This window comes from Aphelocoma coerulescens, chromosome 1 (assembly GCF_041296385.1).
Source record: "Aphelocoma coerulescens isolate FSJ_1873_10779 chromosome 1, UR_Acoe_1.0, whole genome shotgun sequence".
In the NCBI taxonomy this organism is placed as follows: Eukaryota; Metazoa; Chordata; class Aves; order Passeriformes; family Corvidae; genus Aphelocoma; species Aphelocoma coerulescens.
Window position 1 is genome coordinate 73,516,517 of NC_091013.1, and position 27,937 is coordinate 73,544,453.

Here is a 27,937-nt window from a genome sequence, read left to right on the forward strand (position 1 = left end):
ATCACTAATGTTTACATCAGTAGACAGAACAAAAATGACTTAGTTACATATCATGGGGCCTCTGTGATGACAGAGATGGTCAATATTTTGAATTCGTTTAAAAAACAACCTATTTGTACTCCTACTTCCTGTGACAATCTTTACAAAAACAGAATTGTAGTGGTTCCTGTTTGGTATCTCTGGGTTTTTTTTTAATCTTGGGGGGATAACTGATAGCTGAAGAGTGTTATTCCCTGGAACTGGGTATAGAAATGCCGTGTTTCACTGAAGATGTATTGCAGTCCTGTTTTCATGACTGGCTGAGCAACTGGAATGGAGCACAGCAACAGCTGGGAAGCATGAGGAAAGCTTTGTAGGGATAGGTGTTCTTACTGCAGCTTCCTTTCATAACCCAGCTCTCTATCCTACAAGTTGGGGACTAACCTAAAAGTGCTGTCTATGGATGTCCCCAGAGCATGTTGGGTGATTTCCTGTTAGTCCTCTGCTGAGGAGCTCCCATCCTGTGAGAAGAGGGTGTAATCTTGCGAGGGAGAAGGCTTTCAGAGGCAGAGCTGTGCTTGCAAGACAGACCAGTTTACTGTTGTGAAGTGTAGCAGTCCTGTAACTCCGAGAGAAAACTAGAGATGAGGAGGAAAGGAACCTTCCAGATGAGCTGAGGAATGGAGTAATACCTTGGTGAGAATTGTGTGGACAAAGGCTTGCCAGTAGTAAAATGAGTGTCTGACAGGGTTCTGATGAGATGAATAGTTTTACTGTGATGGTGAAGTTTTTGGACAGAATAATACTTGAGTAAAATACATAATTGCAGGCAAAAAATATTTGGCTTTGAGGTTTTTTCGACATGCCACATGTCCAAATTCATAGCCATTGACTGAGATGTCAGCATTTATAACAAAAATAATAGCATTTAAACTTCTATTGAACACATACTCAGATTGTTCTGCACTTTGAAAGTGTGTCAAGTTGCTTTCAGCTAGAAAAGCAAGAAGTGGAACATAAAATATTTCAATCAAAAATACCAGAAAATGCATACAGAATACTATGGCAATTTTTTAGCCTTTATTAGCACAGGCAGTGAAGGGATGGTTAGTGGAAATGCTGATGTGATTCTGTGACTTCTAGCATTTGCAGGATCCTGGCCAAAGAAAAACAAAGCATGAGGACAAATCTTATTATGTTTTGCCACTGTTATTACCATTCAACTTTTTGGCTAACAATAAAGTTATTAATTCCCTCTTATTCCTGTACTTCCTTTTCCTTAAATCAGCATAGATCAAAACTGCCTGTGTGCTTCTGGCATTCTCATGTGGATGTAGGCATGAGGGCTCCCAAATAACTGAGAGCTGATTCTGTGACTGGAATGTGTTTGCGTACTGTGTGGGTGGCAAAGTGTCCATAAATGTTTTAGCACAGTCTAGCTTGCTCTTGGTTTCAGTACAAGATTTACCACTGACCTGTCAGTCCAGCAGTGACATGAAAGATTTAACATTTAAAAGCGAAAAATGCTTTTGCAAGTACTCACTACTGGACAATCCAAGGGCAAGTTACTGCTAAATATGACTGAGTTGTTAGGTGAACAACTTTAGACAGAGATTGACACTGGGAGAAGATGCTGGATGCTACTGGTGAATATCCTGGCAGAGGACTGTGATGGCTTTTCTCAGTTTAAGAGATTTATTGTCATGAGTGGTAAAACTCTTCTGTTGTGAGCAATCATTTTCATCTTACCAGGGGTATAATTACAGATTTTGTCTCAAATGTATATCAAAGGCTAGTAAATGTTTAATGTAGTTCCATTCCCTCTGTAGCTGAGCTGTGTCTTCATCTGTACCATGCCCTGACACTTCAGCATTGCAGGCTTGCAGTGTTTATGTGCTACAGTATTGAGGCAAAGCTGAGCCAACCAAGCTGCTGTTACACTGCTGACATGTCAGTAGGTGTGTGTATGTGGCATAAAAAATATTGAGAAGTAAAGGTTTTGGGAAAGAGATACAGCAGTGTCCGTAACTGGTGAGAGAGCAAAATCTGTCTAGACACTGGAAATGCTGTTGAAACCTTTCAGCCTCTGTTTCAGTTGTGTGGTGCACACAAGTAGTTACAGAAAAAAAAATCTTTTCTGTTTCTAGTGTGCAGCATCAGAACAATTGTGATGGGAAGTGTTGTGTATTGCATGGAAGGGGTGATGAGGTTGTCTCAAATCTTCTGTGTAGCAAACCTGGACCTTAATCACCATTAATTTATCTGCAAAAGTTTCTAATGATCTAAAGTAGCATTTCTGTAAGTAGTGCCATACTTCAACTTCATTCCATAACTATTTGTGTATAGTTATTTGTGTGCTGGGATATGCAGGGTTTCCAGATATCTTCCTTCTCAAATCCCACCAAGCTTTTTCTTCAAGCATTACAACAATGAGAAAAATGCTAATATAAACTTTGAGCTCTTTGTTTGTAAAAAAAGCCATTTGCTGGACAGGAGTGAATCTTTCCCACCCTGGGTTTCAGGCAGCAGTAGTTTGAACAGGAAGTGATGTATTTAAGTGGAATATGACTGAAACATTTTAGTGAGAAATGTATTTCTTTTCACGTCAATTTGATGCTGCTCAGAGATCTAAGACAGTAGATAGAAACAGAGTAAGCAAAGGGCACAAAAGATAGTCAAAAGTGCAAGCAAAATATACTTACGGTACTCTTCTCCATGATGAAAAATGTGTCTGCCTGGATCCACAACTTAATATCTTTGGAGGATTTGGTCAAAATGCTTGATTTTTCAGAAATTTTTAAGAAATTTGAGGTCATAAGGAATTATTGCAATGAAAAATGCTATTGCTGTTTGTTAATTATTGGCCCACCATTAAATTTCAACATCACCTAGATCATGGATGCAGTACTAGTTTGATGCCATCACTCTACATTTTTCCTTGTAAACAACCACTTAACATGTAATGGTTTGAAAATACTCATCCGTTATTTGTTTGTTTTCTTCCCAGGCTGGAATGGTGTTAAGATGTGGATACTTCTGGTTTGGCTTGTTTCTTGTGCCCACTGCGTGCCTTGTGAAGGATGTGGCATGGACAGCGTAAGTCCCAAACCAGTCCTCTTGGTGTTATAGGAATTATTCTCTATGCATGTGTTGTCCAGTCCAGTGTTGTTCTGTAAAGAACTCTGAATTCTCTCAGTGATAGCAAAATCGTGGTACTCATTTGGAAGGGAAAAAATGTGTAGTGGGTGATTTCTTACCTGCCACAGCACCCAGCAATGTGAGTTAGGACTAAATCTAGAGGTGGTCATGTCTGAGTAATGAAGGTGTGTCACCTTAGGATTATTTGTGTTGTCTATCCTTTAGTTAAAGATAAATTTAAATTGGACATCTGAGATTTCCTCTTCCTAAAAATGGAGCAATTAATTTGTTCAGTCTGACTAAGGTTAGGCAGAAAGTAGAATGTGGCACTCTAATCCACACCCAGTAAGCTCTCAGCTCTTTTGGCAGCTGCTTTTTAGGTTGTCCTTCAGCAGCGAGTCTTTGAAGACTGAACTGGGAGAAGAGCAATACTCTGCACTTTATGTTTGAAGTGAAGTCTTAATGGTACCTTCACTGCCCAGAGAGGAGGAACAAACTTCTGAAATACAAGTGTCAAGCGCCTGTGTAATCCCCTTTTCTCAAAAGTTTGTGGTTCAAAGCATTGCAGAAGGCAAACAATTTCATGAACTTGGATTTAAAGGGAAGCAACTTACCTTCTCTACCATTGCAATTTGAAATACAGAAGTAATAATTTTAATTTAGAATTTGTAGCATTTTGTTCAGCTTGCTTTTATGTGTTTTAAGCACCAAACCTTCCATACTTTCCCTTGGAAAGCTGTGTTACAACTAAGGAGGTATTATTACACGGATACATAATAACCTTGTGCAAGGAGGGCTGCGGATATTCCAACTCTTGGGCAAAAAGGCAGATCCTGGCTGGAATGAAGAGGAAATACATGTTAGCTTGTCACTTGTCAGAAAGGTTCACAGTGAAAGCATCATAACACACAACACTCTGCTCCTAGAATGAGCTGTTGGTCAGTCAGGGAAGATTTCTTGGAATCATACAATCATTATGTTGGAAAAGACCTGTAAGATCATTGAGTCCATCTGAAAACCTAACACTGCCAAGTCCGCCAATCTTCTTTAGAGAAAAATGCAGAAAATAATAAAAAACCCAAAAAATTTCCCGAACACCAACACATTTCAAACACCATCGTAAAAGATAAATCAAGTCATGTGCACAGATCAGAAAATCTGGGTTTATTTCATATGGGGTTGATAGCACGGTAAAATTAAACTGGTAGTAGGCAAATCTACCAGTCAGTAAGTACTTCTTAAATACTGTTCCTCAGCTTAATTTTCACAAGCTAGACTGCTCAAATTAAAACTTGGTATTGTAATGTAAAATTTCAACTATGATTTAATAGTCTAGCACATCAGAGGGTTTTTTGTTGCACTAACTAAACTTCTGCAATTGCAAATGACTTTAAAATTCTAAAACTGAGGCCAAAATGTTTAAATTTAGATACTTAACCTGCTTGTTAAAACTCTGAAAAAAACTCTTCAGTTTTTTAAATGTTTTCATGGTAGTGGAGTGTCCTGAAGTTGTCTTCTGTTCTTATCAGTTCTTGACAAAAATGACTCATGAATTGTAAAACAGGCCAGACCATGGCAGGCTCCTCCTCAGCTGTTAGTCATTTCAAACTCTGTTACTGACTGAGCCTGTTCTTTAATATTTCTTAAAGAAATCTCAGTAACATAATCCTTTCAGTCATTTAGACCGAGAATGTATAGAGACTGTGAAGCTCTCAAGACAAACATGTATGATTGATAGACTAGATATTTTCCCAACAGATTTTAAACAGGAGGCTCCTATCAACATTAAGCAAAAAATCTCTTCTCTGACCAGGACTTTTTTTTTTTAACTGAGCCATCACTGAAAAATTAACACCATTAACATTTTAACTAGGATAAATGAAATGACACAGCTATCAGCACTGCCATATGGAAGGAGTAAAGGTCTGTTTCCTTTCCAAGAGGCTTGCCATTTAAAACTGGAGCCTAAGGCCTCTGGAAATCAACTGGCACATTTCCACAGCAGTGGTTACACCACATTGCTCTCTGTAATTCAGCAGAATATGGTTTTGGCCATAAAATTCCAGCAGCTCTGACTGCTCATGGTCATGGAATTTATCCCTTTCAGTTTCTTTTGGATATGAAGCACATGTACCTGTCTGTTCCATAGACAGAACATCCGTATGACCCAAAAGGTACATGCCTAATTTCAGTACAAAATACTGCCAGAAAGCCATAAACACAATACAGAGGTTTTGTCTGCAAAGAGGTTGACTGGAAAGTCTGTTTCAGACATATAAAAATGTTTTGTTTATAAACTGCTGTGCTGCATCTACTATCAAAATTTCTAATGCTGGAAGCAAGAATATGTTTCCTTTGTTACACAGGCTACAGTTGTCAACACATCACTTACCTCCCATGTTCCCTGCAGCTCCAGGCTTTTTTATTTTCTTTTTTCCTTTTTTTTTTCTTCCTTTTTAAATGAATCAAGGAAATGTGGAAAACTCTCTTTTTAAAGAAAAGGAAGCTTATTATTAATACTTGGTTGCAATACATTGTTAACTTTGGTCCACTACTCTGAATTCAGTGCCTTGGTTTGCCTTGTAAAAATCCTAGTTGTGCCACCACTACAATGAACAGAGCTTTATAAGGTGAGTGCTCCTTCACAGTTGGCACATGTCACTTGAATGCATGTCACTGGCTCTAGGAAGTCTTGGAATAGCTGACTCACAGCGGTACGTGGGAATCATAAAAACACAGTGTGTATTCCAGCAAAATCAGGCAAGAGGGCAAGAATTTATTCCTAATTGGTGTCTCAGTGCTTATTTTACAGTGAAAAATTTCCTCAGCCTTCCAATCGTTACCAAAATTTCCATGTACTTTTTTTTTTTTTTTTTACCACGGGGAAGAAGCAGTTTGCACTTCCTAGTTCTGCAGTGTAAGTAAGAGAAGAAGGGCTCTTCCCATCTTTGCATATACTTGCAGTCCCTGGAATACAAGACTCATAAAATGCTAGTGAGGAAAATGAGCCAGAGTAGAGGTAGTGTCATGTTTGAGAAACATTTATGAATGTTGCCATGCTACTCCCTGGCAGATTCTGGCCTCCTGAACCCCCTAAGTATCCTAGGCCAGTGAAGTGATGCACTTCCCTGGCTTTGAAGGGGAAGGGCGACACAAAATACAAAGATAGCTTTTTGCCTGTTCTTACAGTCCTTGATCTTAATATCCCAGCATATGAGGGAAGGGTGAGTTTATGTAGTGCATCAAATTTTTGCTGAACAGTAACAGCAAACACAAGATCTCCTTGTTTGTTGAGGATTGATTATGCCTCTAGGGCCACTTGTAGAGTACTAACCTAAAAGCACAGAATCCTACCTGTATTTCTGTGCATCAAAAGTTTATAACATACTGTAGAGAAGAAGTCGTGAAGTATCCAGTGCTGTTGCCAGCAGTCCACGGAATATTTGCAGTTGACTTTGATAGGAGCAAGCCCAGACTCTGAGGCAATTGTGATACCATATTTTAGTATTTGGTTTTGAGGGAACATTTGGATAGGTTAGCTCAGGCCTTTTTATATTCTTACATTTATTGATAAATACTTGGTTACTGACTGTTCCATGGATGCTCTTGCTTCCAAGTGAAGGAATGACTCAATGCATAGCAGCTACCAGCCCCAGAAGAGCCCATGTGTTTCATCATTTTATACTACTTACAAAACACTTCATTAACCCCAACTTCTGGCCAACAGTATTTCTTCCATGTTGTATCATGTCAGTGTCATGCCTCCTTGTGCTGTACTGCACAAACTGGACTTGTTGATCAAGATCCATTCTGTCAAATTTTGGATTCAATATTCACTCTTAAGGGAAAAGAAAATCATCTCTTATGGTGTATGGCAAGATAAACTTGGGGCTTTGGAAGAGATTGAATAACTTGCACATTTCTGTGTCCTTGTCAGTGAGGAAAAGTGGTTATAAAGGATTTGAAAAATTCCAAACATTCTCAGTCTTGAAGTTTGCAATAGTAAGTATGACCTCTTTAAAAGGGAAGAGATGAAGGTCAAAATTTCAAGGTCAAACTTTCAATGGACTTATTTAAATTAAAGAGTGTGATAGTGAATTCAACTGAAAAGATTATAAAAATTAATAGCCTCAAAGCTTGCTCATTTTAATAGCTATATTTTCTCTTCCTCAAAGAGGAGACCAGTCTAATCATTAGCCTAACTAGTTATAGCAACTTGAAGCTAATTAATTTCTGTGCGGCTGTTGGTAATCTCACATTGCTGAAGCATTATGCATTTAAAAAATATCCTTGCTACTCATTTCTTTTGACACAGTATGTTGGTGTTGCAAATCATACACCTTTGGTGGTTTGTTTTAATAATATACCCTTCTAAGTACATCCTTATAATATTTAGCTTCAGATTTTGGTGTGCTTCATCTTCTGTTGTTTTTTTGGGTTTTTTTCTCTTAAATGCAGAGGTATTTTGAAAGTAGTTTTCATATAGCTTCTCATTTTTAGATATTTGGGGCCTAATTCAGCAACACAAAGACCAGAGGACTTGGATATCCTAGTACTAATATCAGGACACTGTCATTATAAACAGTGTCAGCAAAGACTTTGTGGTCTTTGTTTCTTATTCCCCATGGAAGGAGCAATAAGTATCGTACTTTTTAAAAATAAATGCATCTTCATTATATTTTAATTACATACACACCAGTTATTTTTCTGCTAGAGGGTGTTTTATATCATTTTATATCATTGGCTAAAGATTTTAATGTCTGCATGTAAGATTTTTATAAAACTTGTAAAGAAATTTTTGCCACCTTTGAGCTGAAGAATATTGTTTTAATGCTATAAAGCAAGTAGTGTCTCAGCCGACTTGGCTTCATCTTGTTTTCAGGCTTACTGTGCAGTCACATGCAAATCCATATGTTCTCATGGGACACTTGTCCTCCTTTAAGTGGCACAAAAGAGGAAGCTGATCAAAAACTGCCCATGTGAGAAAAATCCCTGCGTTTTGTATTCTTGCTTTGTACATGTCAAGACAAAGGGGACTAGATTGTCTCCCCTATATCAGTGTAATTTAGGTATAATAGCCCTGGAGCAGTAGGTGAACCTAGGGGGGGGGGGGGGGGAAGGCCCAAGTCTCTTCATGGGGGACTCTAAATTGCACTCTAAATTTTGATTGCATGTGCGGTGCATGGATTACTCTTTGAATCTTCAGGCTGAAAAAGTAGGACACAGCCAGTCTTGTTACTGTCAGTTTGGAAGTTCATTGAGAAGTTCCTTTCCAGTCATGTAAGACTGATAAATGAAAATCAAGGGGCTTGAATGGTAATTATTAGCTGAGACTCTCCTCTGGTTTTCAGAGCAGCGCCACGCGTAGCTCAAAAGGCAGAGTGGATTCATGTTTTACTGCCATGAATATTCAATGAATCTCAGCTCTTTTGTCTAAATGCCCGGGTCCTGAGCAGCTCCACAGCAGCGGTGTCAGGTCTCTGTAGCCCCATAGCGTTGCTGCTTGGTTAGGTTTTGAGTGTTGTGTTGAAGTGGCTGAGCTCTGTTTCATTTAAAGTCGTACTGATTTCTCATTTCTTATGTATTTTTTCCCAGGTATTGTGAACTTGAACTAACATGCATACACTGGGCTTTATTTCCCAAATCCTTCAAGGGAAGGCCCTGTGCCTCTCACCTGAGAAGTAAAATTGCGGGTTTGTAGCAAAACAAATATTCACATGGCTTTTTTGTTTTGTTTTTGTTTTTCCCTTGTGGTACAGGGCAAAGCATACCTACCATAAAACTTTGCTGGAGCAAGTTCAGGAGTTGGAAACGAAGACAAGAGAGCTGGGAAAAGCCATGCTTCGTGATAGTAATGGAAAGAGGCAAGTCTATGCTAAATGTTTAAACCAGACCCTTCTTTTCCTCTCCCCTCCCTATTTTTCATTCACCATTAAAATCTGATTGTAGACAGGCTAAGAAGGCTTCTTCTCCTGTATTATTAATTTATTGCTGTTCCCTTTCATAGATGTCTGTTCCCCCCACTGAAACCAGCCCTTCCTTTTTCATTTCTCCTGCATTATTGCTGTGAGGCTCTATTGGAAACTGCTGCTCAGTCTCCTGCGTGGTAACATGTAGTGCTATTACCTGACCACCGAGCCAGACTGGTTTTGAAAGCACTTTGATATGTCATCCAAAAAATTAAAAAAAAAGATAACCACGTCAGGGGAGGGAACTGTCAGCAGCTCGGGATATAAAGACTGTAGCTAAAAGGAGGACTGGCTAATCCATTGTGCCCTACTACTTTATTCAGTTTCACCTTAAGGGTTTTTTTTATACTTTTGCTTTTTTCACAACAGCTTTCAGGTCTCTTGCCTTCAGGGTTCTCAGTTTCTCGTTGTGCCTCTCCCTTATAACCACACCATATGGACTTGAATATATCGCTATTATTGAACCTTTCATTGTATAGAGAGAGTATGCGTTGTGTGGGAACTTTTGTCTCTTCTGAAAGAAGCTAAAGAAAATCATGGTGAGGCTTTTGCATCCAACAGTTTCATTTACCATCTCAGAATGTGGTTCTGCATCAGCTGGTTGGAAAAGCTCCCCAAGTTCAAAAAGGTTTTAGAACTAACTCTTCTGTTCCTTACACAATATGGCACCACATGACTTGCTAAGAAACTACACGATCATTAAACTGGATTTTAGCAAACCTTATAAACTAGCAAACTGAGTGGAATGGGGCTTTTAAAAGATTTTGTTCTTCTGGGGCAGGGTCATCCTTTGAGCCTTTGATGTCTATTCTAAGGTAAACTAATTGCCATATTTTAACTGCTGCTAAGACAAGCAGATAGTAGATTTTTTTCAGCTGAATTTGTGTGTTAATAAGGACTGGTTTTAGGGAAAATTATCAGGCAATGATTTACTGAGATTATGGTAAACTGAAAAGCTTTTCAAAATGCTTGTGTGAACTTTAACGTGTTTACAAGATATCCTTAGTGACCAGAGTTTGCTTCTCAGAGGCCGAGACAAAGTAAACACAGTGTTATTGATTAAGATCACTTCAAAACACTCGGTATCTTCGGTTTTTATTTTGTGTAATTTTTCTGCTGCGAGTTTTGGATCCAGCAAAACAGAGTTTATAAATTGTGCTCACTAGCAAAAGTTACAAACTGCACATCAAATGATTTAAAAAGAGAAACCAAACTTTGCAGCAATAAAGGCAACCTTCTATGCCACAATTATAGCCAACAAAGATGCTTAGTATCAGGCATTTAGTTAAATAATGGGCCTTGAATGAAGATAGAAAGTTGAGCAATCATTTTGAAATCAGTTGAAGCCAAAATGCTTGGTATCAAAATCAGGTCAGTCTCCCCAAACAAGAAAGGTGCAACCTGGTGTTGTGAGGTGCTGACTGATGGTGGGATTAGATGCCAGGTAAGTGGAAACCAAACCAGCAGAAAACTGATTGTTCCCAGGCACATGGCTCTGGTCTGAGCTCTATGAGCTGCTTGGGTGTTGCTGTGGTTCCTATCCATGCATATTACGTGAGGTTGTATTTTTGCTGGTTCATAGCACTTGTGTTTTTCTGCCAGTATTTAATGCCAGTTATCGACAGTCAGAGAGGGGCATGAGTCAGCTTTGTGCCTGGTGCATCCCTGGGTTGCAGGGTGGGTTGAATTGTTGTTAATAGCAAGAGAGAGACAGTCAGCATTTGATCTGTTTATATGTGCGTGTCTGTGTCTCCAAGAACTTGATGGGTTTCTTCTCTGTTTACACACTGTCCTGACTTTTTGTAAATTTCATGGCCATGTTGTAATTCATTCATACACTCCATGTTTTCATAGCCTTTTACTTTATTGCATTCTCACTGCAAACTCTTTCATCTGCGTTCCTCCTCCATATAGCTTCCCTTCATTCTCGAAACGCTTGCATGGAGATGATGTAAGGAATCCCTTCTGGCCCTCCTTCCCATTTTCCCTCCCCCCTTCTTTCCATGCATTTGTTTGTTCTCATTCCTAATTGCTCCCAGATTTTCTGGGTGGTCCATCTGTGAACTAGATAATGGTAGAGTGCCTCTGCCTGCTAGGAGCTGGTATGCTGTGCTTGTGTGGTGGCCTCCCGACTGCTCTTCAGAGTTGTTCTGTCTTTTATCTCCTTTGTTTGTCTCATGGCTCTTTCACACCTGCTAGAAATCGTGTGCTTGTCCAAAGGGAAGGGTGAGGGTGGGAAAGAAATAGAGTGGGAACTTTTTCCAGTTGGTCTCTCTGATTCGTGTTCTTTATTTTTTAAAAATTTCCTTGAAGCTGGTGGAAACATGTGCTAAGGTGCATACTCTGCTCTCCCCTCCTGCCCTCAGCCCCATTGCTCTTGGGATATTCCTGGCAATGTGACACTATGCAGGAAGGGAAAGTAATGGGACTCTTCATTTCTAGTGGAAAGTAGAGAGCTGTGTAAAAACTGCATGAGTCCGTCTGTCACCTCAGTCCTTGGTTGGAAGCGTTCCTGAAAACATGCCCATTAGGTTTTGGCTTGTTCAGGCAGCTGTGGAAGATAAGCTGGCTGTCATCAGGGTCTATTTTCCTGGCCTACACAGTGGACACTGTTTTTGTTCAGTGTTTTTCACAAACAAACAACAAAAAACTCACACCCAATTTCAGATAAGAGAAGGATTTAGGGAGCGAATTGCTTTTATCATTTCCTAGACCTTAGACAAAAAATGAGGTGCAAGATCTGAATGTTCAGAACTAATCTGCTAAACAAAAAGCAGTTTGCAAAGCTCAGAAAGCAGTGAGTGCATCTAGACTTGCACAACAGGATGCCAGCTGTTTGCTGGGACTCAGCTGAATTGCTGTTAAATGTGGGCAGGTATCACCTGGGTCCTTGCTGCACTTGGAGTTTTGGGAGAGCTCTGTGTGCCACTTGATACCTATATATCCATATCCTGTCTTAGAGGATCTTCACCCTGACAGCTGTTCATACATTTTTCTGGGTTAATAAAAAATGTCTTCACTAGTGCTCGTTTTATCTTCTAACTCTTCGCCCCTTTGAATAGTTTCTAAAATTGAATTTGCTTGTATCGATCTAAAAAAGCAGGTGCACATTTTTGCTGGACCAATGGCTGGGAACAAACAGCAAGGCAAGTGGTAGGTGAGGGACTGTTTGGTCAGCACCCTGGCCATTACAGCTGGGTCCCAGAAACCTTGCAAATAGCATTAGAGTGAGGCTTGGAGATTATAGCAAGTCTATATAGTCTTGAGCTGTAACGGGTCATGCTGTCACTCCTTGGTATGTCTCATCTGGACAGCTAAAAACGTATGGTTTGTAGAAGCTGGGATGATCACAAAGTCAGATAATTCCAGGAGCAGGGAATTCATCGGGGAAACACGTAGCTGGAAAACTGGCAACTCCAGAAATAGCTTGAGAAGCCAGGAGAGTGAGTGTGCTGTAAGGGGCTGTGATGGATCCCATGCCATGCTTGCCTGCCTGTGGAAGATGAGTACCCGCACTTTCCCTCCCCAGCCTGGGCACCTGGCAGTGCTGGGCTGGACTCCAGCCCAGCTATGACATGAGCATGCCTTGGTTAGGAAGGGAGAGGGGCTCCCTGGCACTCTCATGTAACAAAAGGCAGGATTTAACACTAAATTTTCATGAATTTGGAGAGGTGAGAGGGGCAGCTCATGTGCCAAAGCAAACATGGACATGAGGAGACACCTGCCCGGCAGATTTAATCATGTTAACCTGCAAGATTTACACAAAGAAAACAAACAAGGTTTGTGTTCAAAAGCAGCATTGAGTTCAGCTGCAGAGATTTTTGTGTCTTTAAATAAGTTTACAACTTAAATCTTGGCTCATAAAGGGCCAAACCTTCAAGTCCTCATTCACTTTTCACTCGATCTACCCTCTCATTGAAGTCAGCAGGAGTTCAGGTGGAGTAAAGCCTGATTAGGCACCAAAGCAAACTTTACTTTGGAAACCCATGTCACTTTATTGCTCCACTGGCCAACTAACGGAGAGTGAGCAAAGCTGTGCAGCACCCTCTTTGCGACAGTAGATTTCCTGTTTCAGAGGGTTTCTCTGTCTTGGACTTGCCAGAGAGCTCCCTTTGAAAGTGGCTTTTTAGTTGTTTTTCTGTCCTGTTATTAATTGGTTGGTGGGCAGGATTAGATTATTTGATACTGAAGAACAATGTGGCTTTCATGATTTACATGCTTTACAAGGAGCTGAAGGACCTCTCTGGGCTGTTGCAGAAAAGGGCCTATATTGCTGAAGTATTGGGAGGAATTTCTTCAAATGAGTCAGAAATCTGAGAGGCTGAGTCTTGTCTTGAGCAAAGGTGAAGGCAAGTGACTACAGACCTAGTGAGGTATAGCTGCAGTGTGTGTTTGCACAGCACTTTTCAGTATGCCCTTTTACTCTTGCTGCTCTCAGATACCCACTGGTGATGGCTGTGGCACCTCTTTCATCTCCATTTCATAAAATAAGTACTGTTTTTTTCAGTGCACCTAAAACAGCAGCTCCCCACAGCCTCTCCATTGTCTGCCTTCAACAAGGAGACACGCTGGTGTAGATTCTCTTTCATTTTAGTGCTTCTCACCAAATCTAACCCTGTTCCTTCAGTGAAAAGTGCATGACCAGCTCTCACCTGAGAGCAAGTTGTATAATCTATCTTAGCCTTGGTTCTATTTGGTATGTGAGGGCAGGTGCCTATCTCATTTCAATAGCTGTGTGACCTGGTGGGTAATCAGTGAGCTGACATGGGTACCCGTGGAGATTTCCCTGCTCCACAGGTCCCTGGGGAGGAGCAAGAGGGGAACATGGGAAACCTGCCTTAGGCTTGTGGCTGTGCACAGAACTGAGCGGCAGAGGCTCAGCCTTGCACTGGCAGAAGCAGAAATGGTAAAGCAGACCTAACTTTTAAGAAATGCAGGAATGAGATGAGGACCTGATCTCCTGGTTCCTGAGGAAGAGTCAAGCTTTTTCATTAGGATGAAGAGGAACGAGGCTTGGGCTCATTGTATTTCAAAGTACTCTGTATTGATGCACTCCAAGTTACATCTACTGGAATAGGGAGACTATGCCAGTAAGGCCCCTTTGCATCAGCAGGTACAATGAATCTTACTTGAATCAAACTCAGTCTTGTGCTTTCAGCTGGTTAAATAGCACTGGATGTTTGGAGCCAAATTCTTGTTTCATGAATGTGTTGACTTCGATGTATTTACTCAGGATACGCATGACTGTGATCTGAATCCAGCCCATACAGTGCAGCTGAGCGTAAAATGAGGTTGAAGAGGGGAGAGGTGTATTTTGGGTTTTGAGGTCTCAGCATCCTTTTTATCAATTTTTCCAGATGTCCTTCACACCATTTCTGGGAAGGAAAGGCAAGATTTCTCCAACAGCATACACAAGAAAGTGACTGACATATTTACGATTTTTCCTTGCAGCTTTTCTAGTAAAAAGATATTAGACTCCTTTTACTAGCAAAAAGCACATAAAATTATATCAGTGGGGTTTTTTTAATTCTTTGATTCCATATGGTAAACATTCATGTATGGAAGGTGGAAAATGCATTATTTTGTTTTATTCTACAGTTGTCCTTTTCTCTCTCCCTTCTGTCCCATATCAGTAAGGAATCATCACATTATTTCCTCATTTTAATATGTACCATTTATTTCTAACCCCTGTGTGTGAGGCACTTGAAATTACTAGGTTTGAATCCACTTTGGGGAGACTGGGGGGCACTGGGGGACTTGGGAAGGGACAGAGGACAGAGGACAGAGAGGGTGTCAGATCCTGGCCAGAGGGCTGAAGGGGGAGTTACCATGTTCCCACTGGCACTGGGGACCCAAGTGCCTGGTTGCTAGTGCAAACCAGTTAGAGTTGACATTCCTCTTCTCCAGTGCAATTATTTCCCATCCTGGTTGTAGCTATCATGTAACCTTGAGGGAGATCCATTGCACAAACAGGGTTAAAACGTGGTGACCTGGAGAAGGATTTAGAGTTGTGAGCAAATCTGCTATCAAAGTCGAAGTTGATGGAGGTACAGTATCAGAACAAAGGCCAGAATGAAGTTGTAAATTGAAAAGAAAGATTAAAAAAAAGGAACATTACAAGATGAGAGTTAAAACTGATTAAGGGGCCAATCTCTCTGATGCCTAATCCTGAGTTACTGGGCTGGGCACTGAGGATCTCCACAGGGGAGGGAGGAAGAAATCTTCCCTCCAGGCTGCACAGCAGGAGAACTGCTCCATAACAACTGTTCCAGCCTAATGGCTTCAGCAGTCTGCCTGGACCCTGACTCCTCTGCTGGCTAACCCAGAAGAGAGGCAGGACAGTCTGCATTCTCCTCTCTGATTTGCAGTAAAGAATAAAGTGCCAAGTTAAGCGTAGCATGAACAAGAAAACGCAAGTTGTATTAGGTATTAAATATTTAGTGGACAATTAAAAAATACTTAAAAGCTTAAAGAAAAGCAATTTGGGTTTTACTTTCAGTTCACCCAAATGTCCTGGGCTGTGCTCTAAATTGTGTTCATGGCACTTTCAAGGTTCATCAGTTTTTCTTGTTGCCTGAGCTGTTCTTTAGCTTTACTTTTCTGTAAAGAAAAGCAAGAAAAAAGCTGATAGAAGGAGTTTAGAGTTTTTGAAGACAGAAGTAATCTTAACTTCAGTAAAAGTATGTAAATGAACTTCTATTAAACCAGTAAGTTTGGAAAAAAGTCCACACACAAAAACCCCAAACCAGAAAAAAATCTATACATAGAGACCAAGGATGGAAAACTTCACCCTCCAAGGTGACTACTTCTGAAAAAATGAGTGAGTAGGAAAAAAATGCTATAATTGCAACTGTGTTGCCACCTTATCTGTAAAGGATATGACCAAGCACCCAGTAGAGTAAGTGCAAAGTGAGGCACTTAGGGACATGAAGTCAACAGCACTGATACCAAAAGGAGGATAGCTGAAAAGCAGCAAGCCACACTTAGCCTTTTCTGCTTCTCAGACATTTAAATTGCATCAGTTCCCCTGTTTTGGGAAGGCTGAGGGCAAAACTGGGCAGCTTCAAGTTTTAAGTTAGTTGACTTCAGGACATCTGACAGTGATGTCTGCCCTCCGCCCCCCCAAAGAAATGCATGTACATGTGCTTAGTGTATGCAGGGCTTGGAAATGGAAGGTACTTTAAGCAGAGAGAGATCTCGGTTATTTTCTGAGGATTGTTGCATTTCAGAGAGGCATGTGATGTTTAGCACTGATATTTTTAGATGGTGTTTGTTAAAGGTGCTTGGTCTTCTTGTGGAGGGTTCACCTTCAGACCATCAAACCTGTTGTTCCATCTTGGAGCTGGCTGTCATTGGCTCTGTAGGACATGGAGGAAGCTTCTGGCAGCTTCTCATAGAAGGCACCTCTGTAGCCTCCCACTACCAAAACCTTGCTACGCAAACACAATATCATTCTAAGTAGTAGTCTTTGAAAGAAGTTTAGGAATAACAGTCTCAAAAATGAAGGCTGGAATGGATTGTCCAAGTGATTTTAGGAATCAAAGGAGGATCTGACTTTTCTGCCTTAAGACATTGTTAATGAAAAAAGTAAATGTAAATCATCTTTGCTTGTCGTGAAAAGGAAAAGCTTTGTCCTGCTTTTAGCCATACGACTTTAAGGACCAACTTGAAGAGGATTTAGAGTGGAGAATTTGGCCCCAGAACTCTGTATATGGTCTGTGTGCTGCAAATGGGGGCTGGCTGAAGCTCACAACATGTCTTGGTCTCCGTCAGCTTCTGCAGGGTGGTTCTGCCACAGGTATGAGGTGATGTGGCAACATGGGTGAACCTGTATGCACCTGCCCTGGGCGCTGCTGCTGCACGCTGGCTGCAGGTGCTCCTTTATGGAGACCTCTGGGATGCAGAAGGGGAGCTGCTGTTCGGCTGAAATAGCATGCTGCCAAGCCAAAACACAAGCTGTAACAACAGTGTTTCTTCAGGGCTTTGGTGAGGGCCATGCATCCATGGGTTTCTGTTGATGTGGCTGCAAGGCTGGCTTAACAGTTTCCCAAACCACTCATTACCAGCCATGGTCATAAGAGCCCATCTATGGCCCAGCTGCTCAGCTGGATCATCTCCACTGTTTGGATCCATGCGATGCGTGAGCTGAAGGAAGTGGGGTGGTGTGGAGAGCACTGTCAGGTTCTGCCACTGACTGGTGAGGGCAGGAGCTGCTTTAGCCATCAGTCACCACAAAAACATCCGTGGAGCTGCTGCTGAAGGTGTGTGGTGCTCTCTTAACCTTTTCACATCCAGGCAGGATAAACAACTCTCAGCTGCCTTTGGGCTGAACTCAATATCCCATGTTCTCATGGACTGGAGAGCTGGCTGCTCTCAGTATGTTCCAAGTCAGCCTTGCAGCGCCACACATCCAGGTACATTTGATGCTTATCAGGTGAATATTTGGCTAGATAATACCAAATACGATTTATAAAGAAGGAAGGTTACTCTGTGGTTTTCACATGTGCTTTGGAAAATACCTGGAGGGGAGTTTGTTGCACTAAAGAAAGCCTGGAAGTGCTACACCATGGCAGGGCATAAGAGCTCAGCTTCTCTGGAAAGCTGGCTGTTGCTGAGCCCTCAGCAAGGACTTGGTACTCCCTAAAGCCTGGCTGTCTGCTGTAGGAGTCACCTCTGACAGGTAACTTCTGGCACCTTCCAGCCTGCAAGTGGCACAGGCAGCACTTCTGTCTTCATTCCCCTGTGGTTTGTGCCTGGTGACCCTTTGGTCTCCTAGTACTGGGTTTTTATTAATGACTTGCTGAGTATTTACAGTAAAATGCAAAAGGGGCATGGTTTGGGATGTCTATTTCAGCTGGATCCAGAGTGATTAAGGAGCAGTGTTTGTAGACACTGACTCTGAAAAGAAAATGCTGATTTTTTTGTTTTTGTTTTACTGTTTATATGCCTCAGACACTTCCTTGTGAAATGCTCCAGAGATTTCCTTTGATTACACTGCAGCTTCATTATCAGTAATGCCTGTTTGCCTTTTAAATTAAAAAGACCTCCTACTCTGACCTCAGAGTAAAACATTCCTGCAATTGAATGCTAGATAACAAAAAATAACATCTCCTCATTGTGGATTGAAAAAGAGAAGGCAGCAGAAGCCCCTCGTTGCTACTTTTGCTGTTCTGTAGGAGGGCGAATCCTCTCTGTGATGTCTCCGAAGCCCAGAGGATGGAGCTACAATTGCTCTCTCAGCCAGTCAGGCCTTTCTTCCAAGCCCTGGGATGTTCTGGGTGTTGGAGCATAGTTTTGGTGAACCCTCAGCCTTAGTGTGACTTGCATTTGAGATGATTTGCATGTTTTCATTTTGAATTCCTGGTCTGTAATAATGTTTTAATGTTCTCCTTATGCCAAGCCTATGAGCCTATGCTAGTTATGTCTCTGCCCACTGTGTAACTAAAAATTCCTGTATTCTAATTCAAGTAATGCACTTGAGTCTAAACTAAATGAATACAGGTTAAACCAAGGCTTGGGGCTGTTCTAGGGGAGTGCCCTCATCCAGCAGGCAGTATCTGAGGAAGAAAAATAGGTCTCCTCTGGCCAATTACAAAGGTGTGGCCACAGCCTCTGCCTGGTGTATGGTACTTGCTCTTTGTCTGCCAGAACTGTGATCAATGCTGTAAACCTTTAAGCAGTGTTATGTTGCATGAAAGGTGAGAGATGGAACTTGTCAATAAATCCTCAGGAATACCTGCTATGTCCTAGCAACCAGAGAGGGATCTGCAAGCCCTCTTTGCCAGGTCATACTTGGGGAGAAGCCATTGTGCTTGAACTTCTGGTTCTTCAGAAGACATGTAAGTGAGTTTGAGAGCCAAGAGACTGAAATGAAAATCAACAGTGTGCTTGTAAAGGATTTGGTGATTAGGAGTGATCAAAGCTGGAGAGGTCTGCTTCAGACCTTTCTCCTGTCTCTTTTTATTCTATGTTGATGTGACTTTCAGTGAGAGAAACATGTCAGCAAGAAACAGTAAACTTTTGTGTAAGTTATTGTTTGAAATGTATGGAAGGGGTCAATCAATTATTATGTTTTAATTCTAAAATTTAAAAAGAGAGAGAAGAGTAACCTCTCTTCACCTCAAAATTTAATACGCAGGAAAAGATGACAAGGACAGAAGCTTCCTAGTCTTTTACCTTGTGTTTAGCAACATGGGATATTTTGCAAAAATTTGTTTCCTCCTCCCCCTCATTGTCTCCCCTTCCTGCTGTCACAGTGCGAGGGCAACATGTTGCAAGATGTTCCCTCCAACAGGAGAGTAGTGCAGGCCAGCCAGGGTTTCTCAGGCTGTCTTAGCAGAGTATGTGGCAGTGGAAGCAGAGACTGAACAAGGGTTTACCTGCTGCTTCTTTGAAAATACGTGTGGGTAGGAGGGAGGCTGTGGAGTTAAGAACAGAACTTCAGCCTAAGCCTTGGAGGATTTTCTGGTTTAAACCAAGCTGTACAATGATTTAGCTGTTGCTGTGTGCTGCAGCACCACTTTAGGGTAGAAGAACCAGTGATGCCATACCTGCAGGCAGTATAGTGAGGGCTTCATAGGTGTTCAGATGACAGGGAAAACAGCTGCAGCTTTCTTGTCCTCTAAGCTTACCCATGGACCCTGAGTGTCTTGCACTGGAGAGCCAAGCTTCCGCCATGGGTTCTTGGCATGTTTTTGCCACAGGGGTAGCAGCTGGGAAATGTGCTTGTGTTCTTTAGTTGTGTCATCTCTAGCAGCCCTGGTAAGGCTTCACTAGTATGTCAGTTCTTCCTGCTGGAAAGGGGAAAAGCAGAAACAAACCAAATAATTTCATAGGTCTGTATCTGACTGAACTCTTCATAATCCAGAAGAGCAGTGAGTTAAAACCAGTGGCAGCTGAGTGTATTTGCCTGTTTGGTGTGCTATTGCTCTGGATCTCCTCTAGCAAATTGTAACAAGACACAAACAAGCATTCAGCTTTTGTAAGAGAAGAAGGGCTCTGAATTTCTATATATACTTTTTTTTAAACTGGGCTATGCTTGTGTTTTCTAAAGGAAGATCCAATTTTGAGACACCTGCATCCACTTTAACCTTCCGCTCTTTGTGATCCCTGCTTTTGCCACCAGTCAATTAGTGGACTCAGGAGGACATTCTGGGTCAAGCTATACCAAATACTACAAATCCTCATTAACGCTAATTAGTGCTCAGTAGATTAATTGGTGGTGAAGCTCATCTTTTTTTAATTACTTGAGCAAATGAGACAGCAGGACCTTGTGGTCAGCTTTGAATTATTCTGTTTGTTTTGATGCACCTCATTTGAATGTGTAAAGCCAGATGTTTGTTGCCTAGATTTAAGGGCTGTTTGCTTTTGTGAGGGATGAGAAGAGGAGAACACAAAAATAAAATGAAGGTCTCTGTTGACACCTTAGATCAATTCAGATAGGAAGATGGAAGAGTCGTTTTATTCATGGAATTGAAAGCATTGTTAAGAAATAACATGTTGCCTTTAGTTTACCTTTTGATTTTTCATTCACTTAATGAATTTGTGTGATGTTGCTAGCACAGACTTCCAGGCAGGCAGAAGTCATCTCGACCCTCTTATGAAGCCATCACAAAGGTATTCCTGGCCTAAGGTATTCTGCATTATTGATAGCAACTAAATCTGATTTTAGCTGACTTGACTAACAATTTTTTAAATCCTTTTTTTTCATATAAGCCCTCAGAATTGGGACCTTTTAATAGTTTTTGTTCTAGTTAAGTAAAGTTAGTTAAGTTTAGTTCAAAGCATTTTGTCTGTGTCTTTTGTCCTTCGTATAATTACGGAGTGATGGTGCCTCTGCCTTACTCCCTCAGAGGTCACTGACTAACCAGCTAAAGCATATTTCACTGTGGCTTTCCATGTCAGTGACTCACAAAAGAATGTCTGGGTTTGTGACTTTTCCATTCTGAGAAGATTTTTGAGTTCCTGAATATGAACACAACTGTCCAGTATTCAGAGTATGATCTCACGATCTCTCATCCTTTTGCCTCAACGCATCTGAAGATGCCATCCTTAGACCCCATGGGAGTGCTTAGACCCTGGCTCAGAGTCACTGGAAAGCAGAATTAAACCTGAAAATCATGGCTAATGCCTGGGATTGATTTACAAGCAATATTTCTGTGAGGAAAGCCTAGCCTGTTGGCCTGTGAGTCCAGTGTTGTCATTAGTTTGGCATCAAAGTGTGAGGCAGACTGAGAAGTTTTCACTTTGTTACCTGTTAGCAGCAGGCAGAAACCTTTTCTGAAAGCAGGGACTTGGTATGAGTGCAAACACTTAATGGTTAAGAAAGCCACTTCACTTTTCTTTCCTTTCAGGGTTTGTACTGGGAGATCTAATATCAGTTAGTAAATCAAATACTCATCCAATTCAGAAGAACTGTGTTGCATTAACCCCCTGTGTATTAAGAGTTTATTTTATAGTACTTGACTGGTCTTGACTATTTAGTCTATTTAGTCATCCCACATACTTAAACCACAAGTTTAAGTCTAATTCTACCATGAGTTTTTCTTTCTCTGCATAGATACAATCCAATATAATTTTCCAAAAGGGAAAATCAGATGCGACTTCAGTTTTGAACTTGTTGATTATAATTAGCAATGTCAAAGATAGCGTAGCTTTGGCATTCTTAGAGCTGCAATGCGCTGCTCCTGTTCAGCAGTCCCTTGACAGCGCACTTTCCTCCACACATTGCATGCAGAAGCCTGAGGAGCTAAGCATTATTGACCTGCACTTCATCTGTTGCTGCATTGTAGACAAGCAGAGGAAGAATTTTTCCTCGTGCCTTTTTCTACTGTGGTTAATTCCATTCTCAGGGTAAGAATTTTGTGGCAAATATTGCTTATTTGTCCCCTAGAACAAATATTTTTGATTGGTTTAAGACTCCTTTCTTAAGTCGCCCTCCTGCTGAGATAGGAAAGACTCTGCCTGCATGTTCTCTACCTGCAGGACGTGAACAAGTACTGCACTTCTGTCATTCACAGGATAGCAGTATATTCAGGCAGTGTTTCACTAAACTAACAAGTTACCCAGCAGTCTTCTGCAGTCAGCAGGAGGTTGTACAGTACAGCATCACTAGTTTGCACTGGTAATGGCTGGTTCTGCAGGCTGTCAACTTTGTAAGCAAGTTGTTAAAGGTTAGAGAAGTCTCATGTCTTGCTTTGTGCCTTCTATTGCATCACCCTTACCTGGTGATTCTTTGTAGTACATGTTTTCCATCGTGCTGCCTGCTTGGAGTAGGTAGAAACTTCTTTCTGTATGTATTTGATTTTCTTATAGCCAGCAACTAGTCTTGGTTTTTTTAAGGAGTTGGGTCCTCCAAGATTTTTAGAAGCTTTCATGCTGTAACCCTGGTTTTAGTGGAAACCTGTGATCCTTTCTTCTTTGAACATATGCAGGTCTCATGAGCCAAGAGCTGTTAGAGTTTGTTTGACAAACTCAGTTGGAATCGATACTTTTGCTTCCAAATTTATTATCAACTTCTATTTTACCTTGAGGGAATACTACTGACTGCAGGCAGGGAAAGCAACCTGCCATACCCATTGCAGGTGTGGTGCCAAGGGAAGGAGTGGAAGAGACCAAGTGTCTGAAAATGCTGACAGTTAGTAAAGATTTTAAGGAGGAGTCCGTAGGTTTTACAAGCTTCTACCTCAGATATGTGAGCTTTGAGGTCACAGGAAAATGAGAAGGATCCCACCCTTTCTTTTGTGGACACCTCATTATGCACTGAACAGAAGACTGTAAGCCTGGCTATTACCCTAATGGACTATTAAGTGGAATATAAGCCTGCATGGCTGGATTACATATTACAGGCATCTCAGAGATTCTTCAGTTACTTTCCTGATTGAAGTTAGCAAACTGCTTCAATGAAAGGGAGTTGTTTGTTTAAAACTGTTGTTAGCTTGTCGACAGCAGGAGCTGTGCTTGCTGGGATTTCCATTTCAGACACCAAACGCGTGTGAATTTGTAATCTAATCCCAGAAAGGTATCAGCACTGGCACTCAGGTGTGTATCCATGTTTGCAGCATAATCAGTGGAATTGCTCCTTGTGAATAAAGAGGTGAAAGAAAAAGCAGACTGTGAAAATGGAGACACAGTGTAAATATGGTGCAAATGGGATAAAGATGCTGCAAAGATGCTGATGTACCAGCAAACAGATCCCTTCTATACACTAGCTCCATCTCACTGTTAGGAATAAGGGTGAGATGGAAAAAACTGACCAATCATGGAGAACTTTGATCTAAAGTAGACTGTAATATCTTTCTGAAAATAATCTGATATTTAAGTTACTTGGGGCTCCAGTGCAGTGAGATTTGAAGGCCTATGTTAATGTAAAACCTCATTGAACTTAGTGGGACTCATATACATAATTAAGTGCTTTGAAAGGTCAGGATCTTAGTCACCATTTTTTAACCCTGGGCATAAAGTTCTTGATTAAATTAGTGTTGTGTTTCTTATAAAAATCAAAGTGGAGAGTGCCTTTAATAATTCTTGTAGGTATGTTGAACCTGTTGTAAGCATACTGTGTTTTTCACCCTAAGTTTATATTTTCATGTTTTGTAAATTCAGCAGTAATTTTTTCAGGCTTCTGACAAGAACTGTGTAAACCAAAGGGGTTTTTAATAAAAGAAACTGGATAGAAAGCTTTTTTTCTGTATGGGAGGTTAAAATGAGAGCGTTCTTTAGAAGGCAGAATTAACTATGGATCCTTCCTTTGGTTGCTTCAGGCCATTTTGCAGGTGTGATAGAAGCCTTCTACTTTGTGCTAAGCTACAGTGCTTTGCTCCTTCTCTCTAAGGCAGTTTGTGGATGCTGTGATTCATGTGCATAATACTGAAGAGGAATCATCTTAATGTTCCATATCACTTGATGTCAGACTTCTGATATGGTTTGTAACAATTCAGAGGCATCAGGTATTCAGAAATCACAATGATGGTAATATTAGGGATGAATTAACCAAAAGGAGACTGATACAAAGTGTCCTTAGAAAGGAGGAGTTTCCATTATTAGAGAGTTCTCTTGATAATGTGCAGTTTAAAGAAAGAGAAAATTCTATTTCATGCTACAACCACCTCTAATACTGACAAAGTCAAAGCTGCCAAGTACTTCAAATACAGTTGACTTTTACCTTGAAATTATCTGGTTACTCACTGGTGTGTTTTCTCTCTTTCTGTCTCCCTTAGCGTGAACGAACGTGATCATTTGTTAAAAAGGCTCGGCAGGAAAACTCCTCCGAGCCTTTTCCGTGCCCACTCTGTCCAGCAAAGTGTGTCACGTAAGTAGCGGCTCACGTCTGCGCGTGTGTTTGCACAGCGCCAGCCCCACATGAGGGAAGCCAAGGGTGATTACTTTTTAATTAAATTGTAGGTAGAGATAATCTAGCACAGAGGCTGAGCTGCCAAGCAAGACACATACATTTGGAAGTGGAATTAGTGTATCTGGCCCTAGGCAAGGAGAGCTCAAATGTGGTTAATTCCCTAGGAGCCAATCAACAGGCCCAAATGATAAAATCCCAGTATGCAGGTTCTCTAAAGGTAGAATTCTGATAGTCTTAAGAATAGTCTAAAAATAAAAAACTCTGCATAAAATAAATGTTGTGATAGAGCCTAGCTTTAATAGAAATGGTTTCTTTATAAAATGTTGCATTAGCTGTGGTTAGCTGAGAATACAGTGATGTTTCAGGGATGCCATTAGGGTTCTGTGTGTTGCTGGTGAGGAAAGCCATGGCCTGCAGAGCCACCTCTCTTCTCTCCCTCTTTGTCCGCAGCTGGGAGAAAAGAAGCAATGTCACAACTGGCTACTACTGCTGCTTCAAATAAATGGCATTTCTTGTTGATGTAGAAGTCATCCATTTATTCATCTTCCTGGAGGAACAGGCCTTGTGTCTGCTGGACCTGATGGGTTTTTTCAGTGTTTTAAAGGCTTCCATGATGCTTAAAACCTTCGCTAGCAGCTCTGTAGGCCAGATACACTGAAGGACCATGCTGTCTTGAGGGACCAGGGAGTCCAGTCAGCCCCTTCTAGTGGGAAATGCAGTCTCTCTTGTGATGAAACTGGTGGTAAAAATAGGCTCATTTACCAAAGAAAATAACCCCCTCAGTGTGCAGTACTGGGTGGTACAGGGGTAGACACTCAGGATTTGGGCTTTGTTCTGCCATTGCAGTAAGAAGTGACACCCCTGACTGCTTAAGAATCACAGAGAAGTCAAATCTCATCGCTGGCTGTGTCGCCTTCTGTAGCAGAACTGTTATGGCTCAGGTCATGGAAGCAGGGCTAGGATTTCAGAACCCAAATGCCTAAGGTGTTACTGTTTTCCACTCAGAATTTGACTAGAAGGGGTGGGACAGTGATGGTCTTTGTCCTTGATAGAGCCATTGGAAGGCCATCACTGTCAAGGGATGTAGGGTCTTCAGCAATCAATTCCATTACATCTGGGAAGAGAGGCCAGTGAGCAGAGCAGCCCTGTGGATCATATATTTCTGTCAGGATTTAATCCTTTGTATAAAGGAGCCAGGGATGCTGATAGCAACATGGCTTTGGGCATGCAAACATGCTCTTTGAGGAGATTCCAAATGCAATGATTGGCAGAAGAAATCCATAAAATGCATAAATAAATTGCTGTCAAAATAGTCTGCTGGTGGAGACTTACCACAGTCTGTGAAATCTGCAAAGCAGTGCCGAAAGAAGATACACCAGAGGTAACTAGTCAGACTTAACATGTACTTCTGGTCTCAAATAACACATCATCAGGTTGTTAGTAGGTGAACAGCTATTGGGGGTGAAAAATGAGATCAAAATAAACCCTAATTTGGATAACCAGGTTCCCTATAAATGCAAATGATTAGGTGCTAAATGAGTCAGGACAGTCAGGACAGGTTACAATCAGCAGTCTGTTTTTCACATGAACATAAATTTTGGCTGTGAAGCTGTTAGGATTAAAAGATGCTTTTTGTGATGTATCCATGACTTCTGTCATCTCTTGTCAAATACTATTTTCTAGTGTTGCATAGCTGCTGTATGTACAAGGCCATGTGAGATCCAGGGAACATACGTGCTGTTTTCACAACCCTAAATTGTACAACTGTTTACTAAATGCTAGAAATCTTCAAAGCAAAGAGTTGATGAATAGGGCGGTAGCCTTGACATGCTGGGCCAGTATCTTAAATCACACTACAAGTACTCTGTTTGAAGTCTTGAACTGTTCATATGTTTCCACCAAGCTGTAAGTTTCCAGGCTGTGAAGACCAAAAGTTGCTTCTTCAACTCAGAATCTGTTGCTTGCATATAAAGCTGGAAAATGGTTTGTTTAGTTAGAGCTGACAAAGGCTTAAGCAAATGAATTGCCTTGGTCTCAACAAGGAATGAAAATGGGATTAAATTTTATAGCACAGATGCAAAGATCCAGTACTGGGTTAGAAATGACTTTATTTTTGACCATTTCCAAATGTTTTGGGAGGAAGCAATGCCTAAACAGCTTTGTTTCCAGTCACATGGAAAGGAGAAAAATCTAACAGGGAGTTTCTGGGCTTCTACTGATGGTTAGTGCTGGGAGGAAAGAGCTGACTGAGGTAAGACTGCACAGCCCTGTACAAGAGGCAGAAGCTCACTCTGTGTTTCCTTAGCTCTCTGTCGGTGAGCCAGCCCATGTCCAAAAGCATTAGCACAGCACAAGACCTTAAGGCATGATGTATGGCTGGGGTGCTCTCATATAGCACCAGGCTCTTGTAGATCCAGCCCCCAAAGTGGGCAACAGAGCTGCCCAGCCAGTGCCATGGCAGTGCCCTATGGGAGTGCCAGCCAGGATTAGTATCTCAAACCTCTTCCCATTAAAGAAACTGGCTCAGAGTGGCTGCCTTGGAGAGTAGCCCCTGTCCATTTGGAAGGGTATGTCCTTAAAGGAAAACCTTCACGGCCATTTTTCTTGCTCTTTGTTTTTGTGTTCCTGAATTGTGTAGAGCTGTCAGAAGCGTGAAAGAAATCTATCTACTGGCTGTACTGTCAAAGATCTCGTGGTTCCTTTCTACCAGTATAACTTCTGGGAAGTTTATGAAAACTTAAAAAAACAAAAAGAAACTGTGAAGCTCCTGTTTGGATGGCATTGTCAGGAGACTTCAGTGGAAGAGTTGCGTATGGTTGGTTGTCAAGCCCAGGTGCTAACATAAAACCATCTCAGTGCAATCTTGTAGGTGGTGGTGGCAACAGGCTTGGTGTAGCTCCTGGTGAAGGTGCCTGGTGAAATTGGTCATTCCCCGTTGCCACCTGCTTTCTGAAACCTCTTAAGAATGAGCAGGAAATGCTACCAGGCTCCTCTCAGATGTGTCTTTGGACCCTTCCCTTAAGCTTGCTTGCGGGAAGGAATAATAATGATGTCCAAAAAGTCTCCCTCATAGGGTTTGCTGGCAGTGAGGTTTTCTCCAGGTCTCTATCCAGGTTCATGTCTTTTTTATTGCTGTGACTTTGTGAAAGTAGCACCTCCTTTAGACAAACTCTGTAGATATAAAAGATGGCTCTTGACCTCCCCTTTCCTTCTGCATGACTGACCTGTATCACCTGTGCCCACAGAGGATGGGAAGGGTACCCTTCATCTATTAGGAAAGTTCCATAGCATCCCTCTAATGTGGTTTCCCTCCTGTAATGCCCCTGCTGGTGTTCAGTTATCATTTGTCTCAATATGCTCTTCGGCAGAATTCCCCCTGAAACGCCAATAGCTATGCCTGAGTGAGGATTACTGCACTTGGCCCAGGCTTCCTATGCTAGCAAAGCAAATCCCTCTTCCTTTGACAGAATATGGTGATTTCATAGAGTAAACCTGAATG

At 41.4% G+C, this 27,937-nt stretch overlaps 1 protein-coding gene across 7 annotated transcripts in view; it reads left to right on the forward strand.

Annotated features, from left to right (window-relative positions):
- Positions 1-27,937, forward strand: part of ATP8A2 (ATPase phospholipid transporting 8A2) — a 320,016-nt gene that overhangs the window by 281,935 nt on the left and 10,144 nt on the right. For 6 of the 7 annotated variants that reach the window (XM_069013203.1, XM_069013228.1, XM_069013247.1 and 3 more), the window contains 3 exons: positions 2,987-3,075; positions 8,877-8,981; positions 24,305-24,396. In XM_069013203.1, the coding sequence (XP_068869304.1) occupies positions 2,987-3,075; positions 8,877-8,981; positions 24,305-24,396 (286 nt within the window). The remainder of the gene's footprint in view (positions 1-2,986; positions 3,076-8,876; positions 8,982-24,304; positions 24,397-27,937) is intronic. The other variant, XM_069013240.1, reaches the window with a different exon arrangement.